Source organism: Zosterops lateralis, assembly GCF_965231275.1.
Source record: "Zosterops lateralis genome assembly, chromosome: 6".
Lineage (NCBI taxonomy): Eukaryota > Metazoa > Chordata > Aves > Passeriformes > Zosteropidae > Zosterops > Zosterops lateralis.
In genome coordinates this window covers 10,785,451-10,806,469 of record NC_139761.1, presented here as the reverse complement: position 1 = coordinate 10,806,469, position 21,019 = coordinate 10,785,451, and the positions used below count along the sequence as shown (strand labels likewise).

General features: G+C 39.2%; 2 protein-coding genes across 2 annotated transcripts in view; one reads left to right on the top strand and one right to left on the bottom strand.

Annotated features, from left to right (window-relative positions):
• Positions 1-220: 220 nt before the first annotated feature.
• Positions 221-7,107, bottom strand: CINP (cyclin dependent kinase 2 interacting protein). Its single transcript, XM_083863619.1, has 5 exons — positions 7,066-7,107; positions 5,575-5,743; positions 4,261-4,387; positions 2,623-2,752; positions 221-1,132 (listed from the first exon to the last, which is right to left on the bottom strand). The coding sequence occupies exons 1-5, from the start codon at positions 7,070-7,072 to the stop codon at positions 930-932; spliced, it is 636 nt and encodes a 211-aa protein (XP_083719745.1). The 5' UTR covers positions 7,073-7,107; the 3' UTR covers positions 221-929.
• A 1,790-nt stretch (positions 7,108-8,897) lies between these two features.
• Positions 8,898-21,019, top strand: part of TECPR2 (tectonin beta-propeller repeat containing 2) — a 43,462-nt gene continuing 31,340 nt past the window's right edge. Inside the window, exons 1-9 of the mRNA XM_083862846.1 lie at positions 8,898-9,009; positions 12,099-12,383; positions 12,497-12,625; positions 13,030-13,161; positions 14,082-14,239; positions 15,353-15,665; positions 16,451-16,583; positions 17,876-18,304; positions 18,884-19,884. Of these exons, the coding sequence (XP_083718972.1) occupies positions 12,150-12,383; positions 12,497-12,625; positions 13,030-13,161; positions 14,082-14,239; positions 15,353-15,665; positions 16,451-16,583; positions 17,876-18,304; positions 18,884-19,884 (2,529 nt within the window). The 5' untranslated portion in view covers positions 8,898-9,009; positions 12,099-12,149. The remainder of the gene's footprint in view (positions 9,010-12,098; positions 12,384-12,496; positions 12,626-13,029; positions 13,162-14,081; positions 14,240-15,352; positions 15,666-16,450; positions 16,584-17,875; positions 18,305-18,883; positions 19,885-21,019) is intronic.

The window sequence follows — 21,019 nt, the reverse complement described above, 5'->3', positions numbered from 1 at the left end:
GAGGTTTCAGTTAATTAGATAAGTGCTAAGGGGCTAATTAGATAAGTGACCCTGCTTTTCCTATCAGTACAGGGGGATGGACACACCTTCAAACCAAAACCACTTGACATCAGTAACAGTGACCCGAGGAAAAACTCACTGAACCCCCTGACAGGGAGAAAACAAGATGGGATACAGCCTTGACTAAAGCAGGTTTTGTTTTATTCAACAGAGGTTTCATGAAACATACCTTAAAAAATATAATTTAAAATTAATTAAAAGGGACAAGACCTTATTATATAATGACTGTAGAATGCTGAGTTGTACTAACCCTTTCTTGAGTGCTGGTTCAGGCTTGGATCACTCTTCTGAGGGTGATGTACCCAACAACACCAGAATCAAAACCAAACAAGAATTTGCACTATTATCTGCAACAGCATTTTAAAATCACACACCAAACTGTGTGGATCCTTTTGGATTCTTCTTTTTGTGCTTTCCTTTCCTCCACTTATAAAGCAAGTACAAAAACATTTGCCCTGTTAATTCATGAAAAAAAAAAAAAAAAGCCCATGAAAGATGAAGAAGTGCTGAATTTCTATGGCAAAAGGGACCATGTAGGTATTTTACTAGGCTGTCCAGACTTAGGGGGGAGTAACAGATTTTGCTGTAGCTTCTACATGCATTGATTCCCCAGACCACCAAGCAGTGGTCCTCTTTCTGACTACTGCCTCCTACCTGTAGCCTCTGTGTTGCTCTTAAAATAGATTAAAACAACCAAAATTCGATTGTCCCGTGAAAAAAAAGGAGCATCAGCTGAGGCAAAGTCAGGAATATAAATAGAGAAAAATATTTTTAATAAGTTTTACAAAAAATCAACTTACTTGGTAAGCCTTGCAATATGCCAATTCATATAAGCATCACTAGAAGCCAGCCATGTAACCTTTAGGATTCTAGCACTGCCTGTGTCCTGTTTCCAGCAGCATGGCCTCGAGCAGCAGCATGCTGCTGTTCTCAATGTAAGGCTGGTACAACCACGTTGATAAATACACCATCATCAGATCCTGGGTAGCAGAATGAGCAATGTCCTGTACAATTGTTTGCTTGAGTTGTAGCTCCTTCTTGTACATTTCAGACAGCTTCAGACAAACCTCATCTGAAATGGATTGAAAAGCCAAGCACATTGACCAGAACATTTCAGCAATTCTCTAAAAGCTAAATTATACTTGTAATATATGGATCATAAAAACCCCCCTACCTTACACATAAGCTATTCTCCAAATTTAACCATCTTTTTTTTTACAGCATTAATGATGTTTTTACATTAGAATATAAAATGCTAAACAATTTCCTCAGCTCTGGGATGTATTTTACACACTGCTGATTTTGACATGAGTCTGCATTTAATTATAGAATAAGCAGTGGTAGTGGTGCTCAGGACCCACTGCAAAATTATCAGTTACAGCTGTTCCTCAAATAACTGAAAGCTGATTTTAAAATTTGGTAATGCTATCCTGCAATACAAGCTTCACATTTTAGAGTGGCTCTTGATTTTAGCTAATCTTAAGGATGGCCTCATGCTGTGATGCATTTCAGCAATGCATGATCACCAATGAGTAACACCAATAGTGAAAAACAACAGTAAAAAAACCCAACAGACAAAACCTGAAGTGTTTATTGTACAAACTGTTACTAGTTATGTTAGTAAAACTGGTAGGGGGGTTAAAATGCATCTGCAATCTTTCATTGTTTGAATTGCTAAAAATAACCACACAAAGTGTTTTTTAAGAGACACTGATGCTTGTGCTTCTAACTTAGCCTGAACTATCACTGCCTTCAGACGGATTTAGTATTTCATGGAGTAGACAGCATCACTAAATGGTTCAGTCACAATGGGTGTTTTGACAGCAGTTGTCTTTGTCATTCTTATTCTTTTAAGCTGGCAGAAACTAATACATAAGATTCCTGCTAAACTGTGGTAATGAAGTAAGAAGCAGAGCTTCACAGAGGTATGATTTTCACTTCACAAAGAAGGCAGTTGGTTTGCATGCAAAAAAACTGTCTGAAATTCAAGGCTTCTCTTGAATTCAGACAGTTTTAAAACTGGGGTAATACCAGTTGGGAGGCAGTACCTTTTGCCATCAAGTGAATGCTAAAAGAATTAATATTAACAGTAGAGTGTAACATTTCTTGTCTTGATTGACACTGAGATCAGAGGTATTTTTCTTTGGCTGCTTGAGAATTAACTGAGGTATAGCTTGCTCTTTTGCATTCAAGGATTTAATTTCAGTGTCAAATAACAAGTCAAATAGTTAAGCCTGCAGCTTAACACCAGCAACTTGCACATACAAAAACTCTGCCTGCAGATGCTGTTGCTGTTGCAGCTTGGACACTGCAAGCTGCTGACAAATTTAATTCTATGCTGTAATTGTTGCATGTCAGACAATGCTTGGCAGTCACCAGCAGAAACCCTAAACCAAGTGGTGCATTCATGTGTTTATTGATTAGATTAGTCAATTGTAAAGGAGACAGCATTCTCTCCCTCTCAGGCAAGACATCCACATAAGAGGGCTTATTTTTCAGTCATAAATTAGATGACACTGATGACACAATGTAATTAGCCAAGATAATCAATATTTTACTTACAGAAGTATGGTGTGGGCCATGTATGAAAGAAGGGTGCTGTGCAATTCCCAGCTCCGTGGTGGAATTTTTCCAAGTCACAGATTGCTTTAGTAGTTGAAGTAAGCTTTTCCATTTTCAGTTGTATTTTTGTCTGAAAACGATGATCATGGAGTGTTAATGAATATCTCAGGAACATTAGGCTACAATAATCTTAAGTATTTTTTAAAAACACACTATTTATGAAGGCCATTTAATATTAACATTCTAACTCACATTTTTTAACTCCAGACAGGAATCAAAACTGGAATCTATATAAAGATTTAATGAGATACTCTGAAATATTGTACACTGCAGATATGATTCTGTTTTGGACATTCTTTTGTTTTCTACATGTAGAAATATACTAAAGCCCTCTCATTTTTTCACCTCCCTAGTTTCCTATAGAAATTTAGCACTGGGGAAAAACATCACACTGATATAGCACAAGTCCTATCAAGATACTTTCTTACACTACCATACCGAGATGACTTTAATTTCCAAAGATCAGCAGCAGGTGAGAAAAGCAGCTCAAGCTGCTTTTAACTACTGACAATATATCTAGGCTGATCTAACAGCTTGCTTCAAAAAATAGGTCATTCCATCCACTTCCTTCATGTGCCTCTGACTTTGTGCATTTGGGTATGAATATTTACACCAAAATGAAGCTTGCAGGCAGCATCTTTACATCAAGCAGCTAAACCACAGATATATCTATGAACCTGTAAACTCCTAAGGAATGAAAAATAAATTATGTCATGGCTATGTTTGGTATCCAATCTAACACTGGCTTCTTAGAGTCTTGTTACTCAGGAAAAGTAAAAACTTTCATCAATGCATTTGTAGCCTGAATACAAAAGTACATCAAGGAAAAAAAAAAAAATAAAATCCCCATATGTTTCCCCACAGAACAAAATCTGAGGGAAATCTAGCCAGTTTCCTTTTTCTAAATACTTGAGGACTGTATCCTGTCTATATTAAAAAACAGATCTACCATCCTGTTAATGGGCCTCCACTTTGGCAAAAGGCTGTAAAAGTTATTTTTAATAAGAATTTTAAATTACAGTATCTGGCAGAAAAAAATGGTTTGCTTCCTGTCAATCTGACAGGTGACATTAATTCCTAGCAAGGTATCCAGAAAAAAAGGTGGGTTACATAATAATTACCTTACTCCACTCTCCAGAGAAGGAGATCTGCACAGCAAATACAGGTAGGCAGGCTAAAAATATGACTGCATTGTGTCTGATCAAAGACAACTGCAAGGATATGATGGCAGGTAAAGCACTGCTTTATGCTTTGCTGTTTCTTTTGTTCTAAACAGAGGGAATATCCAGGATGAGAAGCAGAAAACAGGTGCAACTTTGGAATGCATTCTTTGTATGATTTGTTTCCAGATCACTTCATAAAGGAGGGAGTAGAATTGTAAGCTGGCAGAAGATGTAAAATCAACTTTCAAATTTACCAATCAATCAAATAAAGGGTGCACTCTGGATTTATAGTCATTTAGGTTTGAAGCCAAAGAACTATGAATGAAAATTCCAGTTTTCTGTCTACAATAAATATTTTAGGACATTTCCACTTGGAATTGATTCATATTGATGAAGTCTGAAAAATGAGTATTACCATATGCTTTAAGGTCTCAAGTAATTCTGCACAGCAATTGTCCAGCTCTTCATTGTATTTTCGGGTCGGCTTTTCAGGTTCTGTGCCATTGTTATCACATGCTATCTCCAGTTTGTTGTCTTGAAATCTAAAACAGAAATATGAGGCAGTGTAAACAACTATGTAGAGGTTCACTTGTGCAGATTTAAAATCCTTGTGGTCTGATTCTACAAAATCTCTCACTCACAGGCTGTTCATGAGAATTCCTACATAAAAATAGCACAAAACATAGCTGGCCACATGAGCAAATGGGGCTAGTACCATAATCTTCAGAGAAAAACACAACTACTCTACCTTAGAACATGCACTTGAGAAAACATTTGAAGGTGTTAAGATAACACTTTTCCCCTCTTTCCCTTGCCCCTGTGCTGGAGGTTGTTCTCTCATCACTGACAAGGTATGCCCAGGCTTCAGCTGCTCCACAGGACAATCTGGTGCCTCACCACAAACTCCCCTCTGTGCAAATTTAATCCAAGTCAGTTATTTGTGACCCCAGAGCAGCCAATGTACAGACACCTGCCCTGTCTGGCAGATTACCCCACACCAGCTGTAAACTTAGACTAGAGAGAAAGAGCTGCTAAAGAGCAAAAGCAACATCTGGCACCATTACAGCAAAATATTCCTCAGCTTGTACCTGTCAGAACCCTGTCAGACAAACCTTCTTCAGCTGTCAGGACTCTGGAGAAGCTGCTCAAAGCCCTGTTAGTTAAGGTTTTCCATTACAGCATGAAAATAAAAGCTATACCAAAGTGGGTTTTTTTCAGTTTTGCTGCAGTAGTTTTTTTGGTTTTTTATGGCGGCTGTGGTGTGGTGGTTTTGTTGGTTCTGTTGGTTTTGTTTTAAATCATCACCATTAAAACTTTCTGTCGGTACAAATCATTGATTCTTTCTTAAAATCTTCAGAACTTTTGAGTTTTTTATGCCTCACTGTAAAATATGCAAGAGAATAAGGGAACTCACATGGGCAGAGATTTATAGAATTAGATTTTAACTTGGTACATTATATAAGTATTTAAAATATGTTACCTTTTACCTTATGTAAAAGAAACATTTCCCATTTCTTACAAATATCATTACTACATGAGACATTATTGGAATGTAAATCGTTTATGTAACCAAAAAATGCAACTGCTGAGTTTGATCTAAGAGCTGGTTTATCCACTGTGACATGTTCTTTTCCTATCTTCCCACTCCTTTCTAGTGAAGAAAGCAGATTAATCTCTCAATAAAAGCAATCTTTATGCTATCTTTATTCGTGTGTATTAGCATACTTACTGCTCACTGATCCTCATGTTGACTATTTTGTTTGCTGTAGTAAATCCATTATCATTCAATTTCTCCCATTTCATCATTAAATTATGCCAGTCTGCTGCATTATCTTTAATTTTTCTTGCACTGACAGATAAAACAGGCCTTCTTGGAGTACTATCAGGAGGACTTTTTGCTGTATGAGAAAATAAAGATATTAAAGCCATTTAAAGCATACAGAAACAAATCAGCGTCCAGCAGCTATTTGTGTGAAGGATTTCTTTGCTTTACTGGTAAATATTGATTAAAATAAAATTAAATTTACATTAACTGTCTTTGGTAATGAAATCTAATTCCTCACCTATTTGTGCTGGCAAGAAAGCCATATTATTAAACAAATGCAAGCACATTCTGAGATGTGAAGTTGCAGCAGGGACAGCAGTGGCTTTGTAGTGCTGGCAGATCTAGCAGTCCTCTGACACCAGATGACAGTCAGATGCTAATGCAATGTGTGACAGAGAAATCATGGCAGCAATTGCTGTGCACCCATGCAGTGCTCATGCCACGAATGCCAGAATTAATTCACAGCAACATGAGAGTTTGGGGAAAGCCTGGGTCCTGCTGAAGGTGGGAAAGCCTGGGTCCTGCTGAAGGTGGGGAAAGCCTGGGTCCTGCTGAAGGTGGGGAAAGCCTGGGTCCTGCTGAAGGTGGGAAAGCCTGGGTCCTGCTGAAGGTGGGGAAAGCCTGGGTCCTGCTGAAGGTGGTGGCTGCTCCACTGCTGAGCACAAAGCCCTCGTTCCATGGTGTCTCCTTGGAGGGCAGACAGCTCTAAGAACCCTCTGATTACACAAAGCAGCCTCTTTGCACCTCAAGCCCTGCCCTGGCAGCCAAAGCAGGGCTCAAGGCCAAGCCAAATGCCCTGCCTGAATGTTTGCTGGTTTTATATCCACAGAGATTCCTGAAAAGAGTTCATCCCATCAAAAGATGTAAAGTCCACACAAAATCATAGAACAGGTTGGGAGGGGCCGTAGTGGCTCAGCTGGTCCAACCCTCCTGCTCATCAGGGCCATCCCAGAGCACAGGGCACAGGATGGTGTCCAGAGGGTTCTCGGATATCTCCAGTGAGGGAGACTCCACAGCCTCTGGCTCATCTGTCTCAGGGCTCGGTCACTGCAGAGTAACCAAGTTCTTATTCACGTTCACGTGTTACATCTGTGCATCAGTTTCTGCCCGTTGCCTCTTGTCTGCCTGGCTGGCACCACCGAGAAGAGCCTGCCTCAAATCTCTTGAAACCCACCCTTTGGACATTTATACAGAGATGTGGTAACACACATGCCCCCACCGCCCCGCCCCGCTCCACCCGGGGCATGAGGGAGGTGCTGGACCCTCGGGATGTGACAGCAGCAGCCCTGTGGGCTGGCAGAGCACCACAGCCACATTAAACCCCGTTAGTTTGCTGAGAAAACGCCGGGACCCCGCCTCTGGCTGCTCCCCTCCCTCCGGCTCCCCCCGACTCACCCGCCATGGCGGCCCCGCGGAAGTTCGCTCACGTCCGGCCCCGCCCCGCCCAGCCCGGCCCGGCCCCGAGCGGCGCAGGCACCGGGGCCGCCGCCGCTCCGCCGCTCCGCCGCCCCGGGGCTCGGCTCCGCCGCTCCCCGCCGCCCTCCCGGAGCCGCCGCCCGCGCCCCGGAGCGGTGAGTGCAGCCGCGGCCCCGCCGAGCCGGGGGAGGCCCCTCAGGGCGGGCCCGGTGCCGGTGCCGCTCTCCTCCCCGGGCACGGCCAGCGGGGCCTGCCGCGGGCGGCGCTCCCGGGGCGCGGGCGGCGCTCGCTGAGGGGCTCGGGGTGGGCTCGGGGTGGGCTCCCAGCGCGGCTCGGCCGCTGTTCCCCCCGCGGAGAGGTCCCCCTCCCGCTGGCGGGGCTCTGGTCGGGGCGGTAAATCCGGCATAAGCCGAGGTAAAGCCGGCGGGAAGGCGAGGCGGCCCCTGGGTGTCCGGCCGGGAGCCGCTGGTCTGTCTCTCTCTGGAAGGGGCTGCGGCCACACGGGTGCGGGAGGGCACCTGTTGACAAGGAAAGGTTTGAAACATCTGAGTGTTCTTCAATAGAATGTGTTTTAAGAAGTGCATTTGAGGGAGAGAGGTTAAGACAAGGGGGAATGGGTTCAAAGTGAAAGAAGGGCAGGTTTATGTTAGATACGAGGAATGAATTCTTTGTTGTGACAGTGGTGAGGTGGTGAAACAGGTGAAGCTGTGGATGCTCCATCCCTGGAAGTGCTGATGGCGAGCTGGGATGGGGCTCACAGCGATCTGGGCTAGTGGAAGGTGTCCCTGCCCATGGTAGGAGGGTTGAACTGGATGATCCTGTGGGTCCCTTCCAACCCAAGCCAGTCCAGGGTTCTGTGAAGGTTTCATAGGGTGTCACAAGACCATCAGCTGAGTTTTCCCATCCCTTTAAGGATGTGCAGGGACTGTAGGTTCCCTTTTTCTACCCTTTCCACCTCCTTCAGCTAGATTTTTTTTTTTTGTTTCGTTATTTATTTATATGTCACAGAGAAAAAAAAAACCAAAACCAACGTCATTTGAGCCAAAAACGTAACATTTCATGAATTGTATAAAGCCAAGCGTTTGCTAATCTGGTAACCATGACCTGTGTGCCAGCTGGTCCTTTGCCTGTGTGCAGGACACGTGAAAGCAGAGCTGCTCTGGCGGGGTGTGTGTTTGTGTTCTCTGCCCAGGATGTGTGTTTGTGTTCTCTGCCCTGTTTGGCAGCATTCTGCTGTGAAAACCTCTAGAGATGTGACACTGGGGTAGCCCTCTCTGGGGCTGACTGTGTGAGATGTATTAGAAAAGAAAACCGCTTTCCTTTTTAGTTGGTAGCATCTAGCTGAGAACAGAGACTGTTGTGTGATCATATGGTAGTTTGTCGGTGCTCTGAAGAACTTAAATGTAAGTTTTAATGTCAAAGATTTAAAAAAAAAAAAAATGGAGTTGTTTTCCCTTTAGTATAAACAGTCTCCTTGGGCTCAAAGAAATGCAGTGACAGCTTTGGTTTCCTGCAGTCTGTCTGTGGCATATCCTTTAGCCACTGCCTGTCTGCTGCACCACGAGATTATCTCTCAGTTTAGTTGCCCTCTGTTAAGCAGCATTGAGCCTTATTCCTGTTTCCAAGACCAGGAAAAAAAAATTGAAAAAGCTACTTTTCAAAGCATGGCCTTGAATGCAGTATTTAAGAACTTGTGAAGTCTGAGAGTTGAGAAGGAAGGACTCTGGTGATTGTTTTTGATGTGGTGTTTTTCTCCACTTTATCTCTGCTGCAGGACAGCTGCTTAGCACAAGCTGATTTGCCCTGTACAGCTGTTTTGTACTTCAGAGTGACTGTGGCTGGCACAGGCTGAACACGTGCATCCCGTTCCAAAATCTGCCTGAGAAAATAAATTATATCCACTGTTGGGCTTTGATTAATGAGGTAGGAAAAACAGATAACAATTTATCCTAAAGCCATTACAGACTACATGTGATACACAACTGTCATTACAGGGATATTTGCTTTAGGCTCAAAAGCAAAGAATTGTGGCATTTGTGCAGGTGTTTTGAATGTACAGGCCATATGGGAGATCTTCTAGGCCCTTACACATTTGGTTAGTATTGGCAAAATTACATAACTAGTAGTATTTTTAATAAAAAATACTTTTAATGAAAGTATGGTTTTGAATTTTCACCTGTATGTTTTTACACAAGCAGTAGAAGTGTTTTGTTAGTCTGTAAATTGCTCAAGTTGAAACTAATCTGAGTATAGTGTCAAGAAATTATAGATCATTGATAATTTTTTTCCTTTTTTTTGATTGTACAGGGTGAATGGGTTATAGAGAACAAAATCTTAATTTGTTTTTTTGACTAGTTTGCCATCAGAGATAGTATATAAATTTTACAAAGTGTGAGAACCCTTACCTAACAGCAGAGTTTTGAAATTTAACTTAGTATGTGACAAGAAATAATTCCTCCCATGTTTTTTTTGTGGATGGGAAGAAAAAAACCCTTCAAACTTTCCTTTTTATTCTTTTTTAAAATTAAATGTGAACTTCCAAAATATACATCGGGTAGCAGTTAAGGTTATTGTAGAGGAAAGAGGAAAAGTCTTTTTCTGGATAATAAAAACTTGCATATTTCCATAGCTGGTAATCACTTACTCTGTTTTTAATGGATTAGTTGAGCTGGAAGAATAAGTGGTGGAAACTAAGAGAGAGAATGAATTCTGAGGGCTTGGAAGGTTCTTTGGTAACTGAGGAGTGTGAGATGGTTCCAACTGCAAGAGCAGCTTTGGATGCTGACAAATGTAAATTGCAAGAGTCACAAAGAAGAGTTAAAATATGTGAAATTCATGAATAGTGGTAGAAGTTGAGGTTAGACAGAGGAAGATTAGTAAATCTGAGACTCAAGACAAAGACTGGATTTTGTTTTATTAGAGAAAAGAAAAAAAGGACCATTGACTAGTAAGATTACTAAAGTGGCAAAACAGCACGTTTAGAACAGCAAATGGGACTTTAGCAGTGGATTTTTTTTTGTATTTAGTTGACTGTAGATAGTAGTAAATGCTGAAGGAAGGGGTAGGAGACCTAAAATATAGGATAGGAAATAGATGGTTTGTGAAAATATTGTGGAAGTGTCGTGATGTGCTAAGGTTCTGTTAACTTAATAAACATCTCTGAAAGGAACTCTTCATTCAGAAATAGTTTGGACACATGTATCAGCTTGTCTTCATGGTATTTCGTGAAATACATCATGACAGGCTGTAAACATTGGAGGAGAGAGGAATTAATTTCTAAACTCTAGCAAGCAGTAAAATTTACCACAATTAGGAACATCTAACAGCTGGTGCTAGTGCAGGTATTGGCAGTTGTTGTAGCAGATAAAATATAAGCCAAATAACCAGTCTTTGTTCCTGTGGTTTGTGTGTGACATGCATGGGCAGTGTCATGCAAACAGTCCCTTTGGACTTAGTGAAATTTTATATTGGCAGCAAGTGTTGCAGGGCCCAAAGTGTGGGTGCTGAATGCTCTTGTACAATAACTGGAATAGTTGGAAAGCTGAGGCTCCAGAGCTTTTCAGTAATGGAGATATTGAACTAGAGCAGCTTTTTTTTTTTTCTAATATAGTTGATACACACTGCAAGCAATGTATGAAGCTGCCAAACAAAAAAAACCACTTTCCATCCTTAGAGATTTAAAAACTAGGCACAATAGGACATATCACAAATTGCAGTAGGAGTACTTCACAGAGTAATTGTGAGCATTTAGAAGCATTTCTAACTTCAATTGACTGATTTCTGTGTTTTATTTCTCTAAGGAAGTTCTAACTCTGCTGAAGCTAAAGAAAGTCTTCAGTGTTAAGGTCTTAAACAACTGTAAAAAATTTCCTGTCTACAGATATCCAAAATTCTTGTCTTGGAAAACTGCAAGACTCTATACTATTCTGTTAATCAGACTTGCTCATGGCAAAATAAAATTGGAGAAATAAAGGCTTCTTTTTTTTCCCACATTTCAAAGTCACCCATGAGGAGAAGCAGCAGCTACTGCTGCAAAGTGTTCTTGTCAAGGCCATAGTGATGAGAAAAATTACTGGGTTTAATTAAATTTTTAATTAAATTTTTTGAATATTTTTGCGTTCCTCATGATCAGCTTTTTCTGAAGGTGCCAGTTTGTTGTTACTGTGATGAGCTCTGTCTACCTTGTTTTCCTTGGAGAAGGCAAACAGACTCTTTGTTTCTGTTATTCTTAGATATTATTCCCAAAGTATATTTACAGTATGGCTCACAAGCATGAAATTATTTTCTTATCCATTAAAGGAAACCTGGACATATGGTACTTTTTCCCTGTTTGCTCCTTATCTTTCTAAATTCAGTTGCTACGTGGATATTTTCCTGTGTCTGTCAAAATGGGAGTTCTTTAGTTTTTACTCTCCCTTTTCTTCCCACATTATTCTAATTTTTTTGGTTGTTACTTGAATATATGGCAGATGGAGCTCTAGCTGAACTGTTTCTCAGCTGTGTTTTTTCCTGGGCTGTGGGGCATTAAGGAGTGGAGCAAAAATGCTCATCTGTTGCTTTGATCTTACAGCACTGTCTGACACAGTGAATATCCCATACTCTTGGGCACTGGTTGGATTGAGGGTAGAGGCTGCAGAAAGATGAAGAAATATGTCAGATGGGTTGTTCAGTGTCAGAGGCCTTACTTTTTTTTTCCACTAAGCAGATGAAAAGAAACATTGCATTTCAACTCAACTTTGACAAACTTGGAGATGCAAGAAAAAGTGATTATCCCATATTTAGTGGTTACTGTACATCCTTACATGTTAATTGAACTCAAGGAATATGCTTTTTAGTAAGAAAAGGTTTCTTCTAAGAGTAGGTTACATTCGCTACAAGAATTTAACTTGCCTTTTCTTTATGCAAAGCAAAATCTGAGATTTTTTTTCTTCTTTTTTTTGCTAAATTGTGTCTGTTAACCTATTACTCTCTCCACACAAGCTAATGACATGTCTTTTGCTTTTGTCTTCCAGATTTCCTTATGTGGTCATGTAGATGTGTTTATTTCATCCTGAAAATTGCTGATGCAAATCCTTGCTATGGCATCTGTGGCTTCACCGGTTATATTTAAGGAATTTTGTCCCTTGTATTATCTCCTCAATGCCATTCCTACCAAGATCCAGAAAGGCTTTCGCTCTATTGTGGTTTACCTCACAGCACTTGATACCAATGGAGACTACATTGCTGTGGGGAGCAGCATTGGAATGCTTTATCTCTATTGCAGACATTTAAACCAGATGAAAAAATATAATTTTGAGGTAAATACTAACTTTTACTGTTGTCTCTTCTGATGAAGCTGAGTTGCTCAGAATTGAGCTCTCTGTTGGTGTCTCATTAACTTGTGAGTTCTTTGTATGGTTTGTTTCAACAGGGGAGGTGTGAATCTATAACTTTTGTAAAGCTACTGAGTTGTTTTGATGATCTGGTTGCTGTTGGTACAGCCTCAGGTCGAGTTGCAGTTTTCCAGCTTGTGTCTTCCTTACCTGGAAGGAACAAACAGGTAAATACTTTCATTTGCCTATATCTCTGTGAGCTCTTGTATGGCCAGCTCTACTAGAGTGTTACTGTGATTCAGTCTTGCCTGATGAAATAGCTGTGAATGTATTTTAGGCATCATATGTTAAGCTTATAAAACAATAATACTAAAGCATGCTTTGCATTACAAAAGTATTTAATCAAATATTTAATCAAATATGTTTCTGAGAGATTTCTCATGTGTAATAATTGGCTGATCTCTTTGGTGGAGGGGGGTTTGGATTGTTATGGGGGTTTTGTGCTAAATAAACTTTAGAAGAACCTGCATTTTTGTACTTGATCACCAGTTAAACCAGGAGTCACTGAATAGGTTTGTGCATCCATTTTCTCTTCAGCTCATTCTTCTATTGCTTTGTTATTGTTTCACAGCTTCGCAGATTTGATGTTGCTGGCATCCACAAAAGTAGCATTACAGCTTTAGCTTGGAGTCCCAATGGGATGAAGTTATTCTCTGGAGATGATAAAGGAAAAATTGTTTATTCTGCACTTGACCTAGACCAGGTGAGCGTTTCTTACAGGGATCTTAATTCACATTTGCACTTTTCTGAAAGGATGCTTGTGTGTTTAAATATTTAGCAGTTACTTAATTGCTTAGTGTTATGTGTTTAGTTGGATGGCTTTATTGGTAAATATACACTTGGCCCAGTGTGTGCACACCTAGCAAAGCAACCATTGGATTGCCATTCTTCCCAACTGCCTTGTCTTTTAAAAAAAGTAGTGCATTTTAAAAGAAGTAGTGAGCCTTCTCATTTTTCATGAAATAACTATTAAATCTTTCTTCAGCTTTCAGCCAGTACTTTCTCTTTTGTTTGGAAGGGGTATTTTTGATTGATGTGGCTCTATTGGTGAAGTTCTTGTCCCAGAATAGTTCAGTCTAGAGTGTAGAATGAAAGTAACGTTCAGGTGCTGCTGGCTGACTACCATGTTACCAGTAAATGGAATTTTTCTCACATCTTGTTAGTTACTACAGACCTGGGATGTCAACAAAATTAATGCCAACTTGGTTTTCTAAATGGGAGAAAAATTTAAAAAACATCTGTCCTGATTTATCTGTGACTGTCCCCCAATTTGATTTGACAGAAATCACCAAAAGTAATGATTGTCTCAGCAATGTATGAGCTGGCAGTGGGGAAGAAGGAAGAAAATGTGTCCTAAAGTTCCAAAGTTTCTGTTGATTGCAAAAGAAATATATTAACTAATATTCCAAGAGAAACTACATTTCACAGTGTGTCACACACAATCTTAACTTCCCTCTTGCCTACATAAATTAAGTCCATATTCATTAAGTGAATTTCATGCAACAGGAGTTCAAAAGCTTTTTTGTTTTTTCTCTTGGGCTTATAAATTTCATTGAAGTGTTAGTTACTACCTTGTATTTTCAGGAGGGTTTGACTCTAGTGAATTGTGTGTGTCTTTGAAAGGGTATTTGCAACTCCAGCCTTGTATTGGAAGAGCCATCTTCGATTGTCCAGCTGGATTACAACCAGAAGGTGCTGCTTGTCTCTACCCTACAGCGGACTCTGCTCTTCTACACAGAAGAGAAATCCGTCAACCAAGTTGGAACACAGCCCAGAAAAAAGTAACCCTCATAAAATCCTGATGCAGGCTCATCTATTAATTCTTGCATTTCAAAGTGAATTACAGACTGAGTGATCTAGGCAGTAAAATTAATACAACACAGCAGTCTGCTCATAAAAAGCTAGTTACAATAGCTGTGTGTAATAGAACATGAAATGACAATTTTACCTATTTAGAAAGTGTGTGGTTGCAAGTGTGTTACAATCATGTTTTCAAGGCACTATTAGGCACAAATATTTAAGATGTTTTCTCATTGTTTAAACTGAAAAACACTGCTAAACTTCCTCTGCAGTCCCTCTTTGTTTATTGTCACTTGGAGTGAGCAAGCATTGTAATCAAGTCTGTCTAACAGGTGATGTAATATTTGATGCAAAAAGCAAGTCATCATCCCTGGTTTTTTTATACACTGAAATGAGTTGATACGGAGAATGTGTAGTAAGCACTTAAATTTGAATTGAAGACTAGAAACCTCTTGTGTGGCTTTGACATCTTCTCTTATGTAATCCCTGTCGGGTAAGGAAGAGGGAACCCGGTCACAGAACAGCATGACTGACTGTCTCTAAGGAGAGGAAATTTACCCTTGAAAAAGGGTTTATGATGTATCTTTCAGGGATATGAATAGTAAGAGGAATACCAAGGTCCATCTTATATGTGTAATGTTTCCTTGGATGATAGTAAAGGTGTTTCTGTGTATTAGAAACCAAGGGTTTAAAAGCTGAGATCTGTTCTGTGCTTCTTGCAAGTAAAGGCTGTCAGTTTCTTAGCATTAGTTTGCAGTGTTTTGCTTGTTTTTTATTGATTCTAGGAGAAGGAAGAATGCATTGTAGGATCTTTTTGAGATGGACAGAGTGGCATTAAGGCTATGAAGCTTATTAGGAGGAGTCATTTAACTTGCTTACTTGATGAAGTGTCTGACATCCAAAGCTGAGAGGAAAATTGTTATTTGGAGTTACTGCTCTTGTCGTACTGTAACTAAATTTATACTTCAGACATTTGACTGAATATTTTAATCAAAGACTTCTGATAATTTGAGCTTGTAAATTTGCACCATTAGTTTTTAAATTGTTTCTAAGTTGAGTATATAGCTTTTAAAAGGAATTCTTTTGCATTTTAGCACTGGCAAATTTGGAGCATGTTTTATACCTGGCCTGTGTAAACAGAGTGACTTGACACTATTTGCTGCCAGACCTGGGCTTCGTCTGTGGAAGTCTGATGTTCATGGGACTGTTCAGGCCACATTCATATTGAAAGATGTATTTGCTGGAGGAATAAAAACTTTTGAACTGTATCCTCGTTTGGAACCACCTGACAGAGGAAGTTACAGCTCTCCAGAGAAACACCTTGGGCTTGTCTCATGCTTTTTCCAAGAAGGATGGGTGCTGACCTGGAACGAATACAGCGTCTATTTACTAGACACTGTGAACCAGGTAGATAAATCTTGTGGCTGCATATTTTGTTTCTTCCATGTTTTTGTTCATGAGACTCTTTTGGTTATGCATTCTATGGCTGTGATTCAAATCCCTGTTTAAAATGAAAAAAAAAAGAACATTTATTGTCTCCCTTCTCAAGTTGTCATTGCACATGATATACTCACCAACTAGCTCAGTATGTTGTTTATGAAAATTACATATATTTAAAGCTTTCAGTCGTGCTGTTAACATCAAAATTAATTCTGATGCTTAGTGAAACATTGAGACCTACAGTGTAGGAACTAATGCAAAAAGATATTTTAGGCCTATAAAATGTGCCTGGAACTATTTATTCTTTCCCTTCTACTACTGTTGGTGTCTGAAAAAAAGACAGATTACCTTTTATTTGTTATACAGTGAAGTGTTAGCTATTTTGTTGTCTTAAAAACGCGTATGAATATGGATACAAGCTAATATATTTTTGTCTGAACAATATTAAACATTTGTACTGTGGCACCAAATTGTATATTGCTTAAGTTGTTATATTTAGTTGCCTTTAGTTGGACAAAGAATAGATCTGTGGAATTTAAATTAGTATAAAAATGGAGCTGCATCGTGATTAAAGGGTTCTTTCCTAATTCTTTTTTTCTATTTTCTTTCTTTTTAAAAAAGATAAAAATCTTAAGCCTGTAACTGTTTATGTTGATTAAAATCCAGTGAACACTTTTGTTAAGAGTACCATGTTGTGCAAACACTGTGTTAATGTAATGCCAATTATTTCTTTCTCTGTTGCCTCTTTACAGGCTTTGATTGGTGGCTTGGAAGGATACGGTGATATTGTCTCTGTGTCCTGTACCAACAATGAGATTTTTCTCTTAAAGGGAGATAGAGACATAATAAGAATTTCAAATAGACCTGAAGGAGTGTCATCAATAGGTTTGTATACATTAGTAAGCTTCCTCATGGAACATGGTGCCTATTGTACTTTTAAAATTATAATAATAATAAAAACAAACAAACAAAAGAAAACCCAACAAAAATGAAATAACCCAAACCTCAGGCAAAACTCTTCAGATTATTGCAACAACCTGCCAGGTCCTGTACAGTTACTCATCTGTTTTATAGGTTATATTTAGAGATCTGGTTTATCTGCTTATCTGAGCTTCTCTTTTGGCTACAGTGAGAATGGGGGCATTAAGAAATTAAATATGCTTGCCTTTTTTGAGGGTGGATCAGCATTAACCTAATGAGGCATCTCTAATCCGTGCATTTGAGAGCTCATTCTGAACCATGATGCTGAAGCAGTCTGGATTCCTGATTATGGTTATCCCTTTAGGATCAGTCTCAATAGCTGAATACATTGATTCTATGCCACCTGTCACCAGCCACATTCCAGGGGAAATCTCAGCCTTCCTAGCAATGAAAAAGAAAGAATTGGCAAATAAATCCAAAGAATGGTCACTAAAATTCCAGAAATAATTTGACTTCTTCGTACTTGTTGCCATCTGACATTTATGTTACTAGAACTCTTTAAAAGGGACAATTAATGCATTTAAATACTCCATCTAAGCTTTGTATTAGCAAAATGCTAATAAATATTCTATGAAGTCTCATTGAATGCTGGGGAACTTTCTTATCATTTCACATTGGCAATAACTTTAGTCATTTAGGCAGGTCTTTACTCACAAAACTCTAGAGACTGTTTATTATTTTAATCTCAACTTTCAAGTATAGTTTGAAATGAGCCTTTCAAAGTGTATTTTCTTCTATTCACTACAGTGATTTATCTGGTAATTCTCCTTGATTTTTTTTCAAGCTGCTAAATGTTTGAATGAAGATGTTAAAGACATAGGATGGCACTTCATATGTGATACAATTGGATCTTCCAAGCTGCAGACCTGTACTGTTCTTTTTACATAAATGAAAATTCAGGATTTTGCTAATAGAAGCTTGATACAGGGTTTGGGGGAAGTGCTTTCATACAGATTAATTTGCAATAAGTTATTGTATGTGTGTGTGCATGTGTACACATGAACAAGTATTTATTTTTAAATATTGTTAGCTTGGAATATTTTTTTAAATGTAAATATTTTTTCCTTTCAGTACTCTCCAAAATTATGCCTCCACTCATTTGATGCTAGTATTTATATTTGAACAAGTATTTATACATTTATTTTTCTTTTGGACAATTTTAGATGTGAATTTAAAATTGTCACATCCTTTCACAGATACAAGTCCTAAACTGCTGACCCCATCATCAGTAGTTTCATCTGTATCATCCAGCCCTTCAGTGGAAACAGAAAAAAAAATGTTTACTTCCCCTTCAGTTACTGGTGATAAAAATGGCACTTCTTCAGTGAAAGATGATCTGGAAACTCCAACACTATCAGAGAAAAGTTTTGATAGAGTGGGAGACTTGAGCAGTGAATCCAGGAAAAGGGGCTGCTCTGTAGTCAGTGAATCACGAAGCAGGAGCAGCTCCGTGAACTCTGTGGACAGTGGCTCAAGCTTTATGTTGTGTGCAGACCAGCTTCCAGAAGCTCAGAGGGAAGGTCAGCTTTCTTCACAACGGTTCAGCACCATCAGCTCTGAAGATTTTGATCAAGAACTTATTGTAAAGCCAATTAAGGTGAAAAAGAAAAAAAAGAAGAAACAGGGTAGGTCAAGCAGAACTTTTCCTTGCCACTGCTTGTTGTTAGAGTGTGTTACATGAGAGTCTGTGTTCAGCAGGTTTTGTGTATACTGTGGTGTTGTGCTTCTGCGGTGGTGGAGGGGTTGTGGTAGGCCATTTCTGTTTAAGATGAAAATCTTTAAAAGTGATAAATTGATGAAGACTTTTTAGAGCTCTTTGGAATTTATTTCTTTTGTTTTGCTTTATGTAAACATGCTTTGATTCTAATATATTTGTTAATGGGAACATACAGTGGACTCTGTCCAGTTTTATGTTGGAATTGTGTAATAGAATATTTGACAGTGTCTTTCTTAGCTGTCCTCTTTAGTTTGATAAAGTAGTGTGAGTACTCGATAATTTTAATTGTTTACTGTATTAAGACTTTTGGCTTTGTATGTATCATTTAATGTTAAAGTTAAAAAAAAATCAGTATGGTTAAAATTTAGATTTAATTTTGTTCTTCCTCCAGTTCTAAAAATATTTTAATTTCTTACTTGGCACTGGGATTTAATAAATTTTATTAATACTACTTTTCTCCTTTTTTTTCATGTGTGTGTGATAACAGAAAGTGGGACAAGGAGAAACCACAGCTCTCTGGAAGGCACACCAATTTATGAGCGTCAGCTTTCTGGTGACAGTCCACATTCCTTGAATGCAGACTCCTTTTCCATGACTTCCAGCATAATGAGTGGCAGCATTGATCATTTGAGTACTGGATCTCCAGATCAGGAGAGTGTGTTCAGTGTGGAGTCCCATACAATCTTGCAAGAAGATAACGGTTCAGAAACTTTCAGTGTCCTGCAGTCTCCTGAGTCAGCAAATGCACTAATTAATGAAGAAAATGGAGATGTGGTTGATGTACAGGGACTTCCAAACAGTGACAGTGGCATGGGTACTTCAGCTATTATAGATACTTTGACGTCTGCATCTCCTCTGATGCTCACAGGAGACTTGACAAGCAGTGTTGGTGGGGAATGTAATGGTGGTGTGGTTTCTGCAAACACTGAATGCTGTCTTGGAAAGCTGAGCCAGGAGGAAGAGGAGGAGCAGGATTTTCCTACATTGTGTAAAATAGATGAAGACTTGGATAAAATGAAGCTGAAGGATACTGAGATATCTTCTGAAGATCCAGACCTTACAGAGCAGATGTTTTTGGAATGTGACAGTATGCTTGGTGTCCAGACATTCCTGACACCAAAGGAAAGTGATGAAACTGGTGGGGAAGACCAGCAGCAGCTGTCTCTAATCCACAGTGCTCTGTCAGACCCTTCTGGGCTCCAGTGTGACATCTCTGACAATGTTCATTCAGATAACTGTTCCATTTCTAGGTGGAATTTTGAAAGTGCAATCAAAGCTAAATGTAGTACTAGCACTGCTGAAAGGTTAGCAGACACTCATGAAAGTAAGACTGAAAAATCTGCCTCAAGTGATGAAGAGGATATTTATGGACATGGATTACCATATTCATCCTCAGAGACCAGCATGCCTGAAGTTGGTTCTGTGCCTGGTGCACAGGATGTAGCCAAGATAAGCCTAGATGAAATGGTGCTGTCAAAATCTGATCAGGTATTTCTTTTCAGTTTTAATTAAAGTACCTTTAACCTTAAAAAGAAACAGCTTTTCAAAAGAAACATTCCTGCAGTTACTTCCTTTACATCTTTAGGAGAGCAATTTTTTTTCTTTGATTCAATACACAAGTAAAATATAAAGCCAAACAACAGTACGTGTTGTAACTCTTAAAAATGTGGTGTATCTGACTTCAGAATGGGTGATGTGTGCTAGCAATGCAGAGAAGCTGTTCTGGCTGTATTACTCCCAGCTCAACAAAAATGCTGTTAGAAACCCATCCATTAAAAAGTGAGCAGTAAAACACAGTCACACTCAAGGGCTGCTGCTAGTTTGGATCTCCAGTAGTCCAAATTCTGTGTGATACTGTTCTCAAATTCAGCTGACTTCATGGAGAATTAATGCTAATTATCTCACATGGCTGGCTTCTGTTTAAGGATTATTTTACCTGTAAATACTCAGGATAAGGATTAGTCTTTGCCCCCTAACCAGCAGTAGCTAGGACCGTTTAAAATGTTGACAGTTTCCTTTTTCTGTTATCCCTCTTTCCTTCATTGTTATTTTGTGAGTAATCCTCATAGACACTATAGAAAAGAAGTACTGAAGTAAATTGTAAAATCTGCAAAATTGCTGGAATCACTGGGGCTTTTAGCAGAAGTCATAAGAAGGAAATGCAGTTGTTGTAGGGTGGGGATTTTGTTTCTTTCAGATCTGTAACAGCCTTGTATTGAGATCAACCAAATATTCATTCATAAAGATTGAGTTATAAGTTGATGGTCTCCTATCTACTAACAACTGGAGCCCAAATTTCAGAAGATTTTAGTTTCAGGTTATGGTATTCTTATACTCTGTCATGTTCAGAAAAGTTCCCTGGTAATGTATGCAGTGCTTGAGTTCACCTCATGCAAGCAATCAAAATTTAAGAGAGCAGGCTGTAAACCAGATATCTGCAAGATGTGTCTCCTCTACCATACAGAGTATCAGAATTAGATATTCAGCTGTCTCTGCCCTTCACCTGTCTTGTTCCCTTTGCTCATCACTTCCTAGACAATGAATAATTTCCTGGATTACAGGCAGACTGTACATTTTTATATATTCCTTCTTTGGATGTGGGTGACGGGATGGAGTGGTTTGT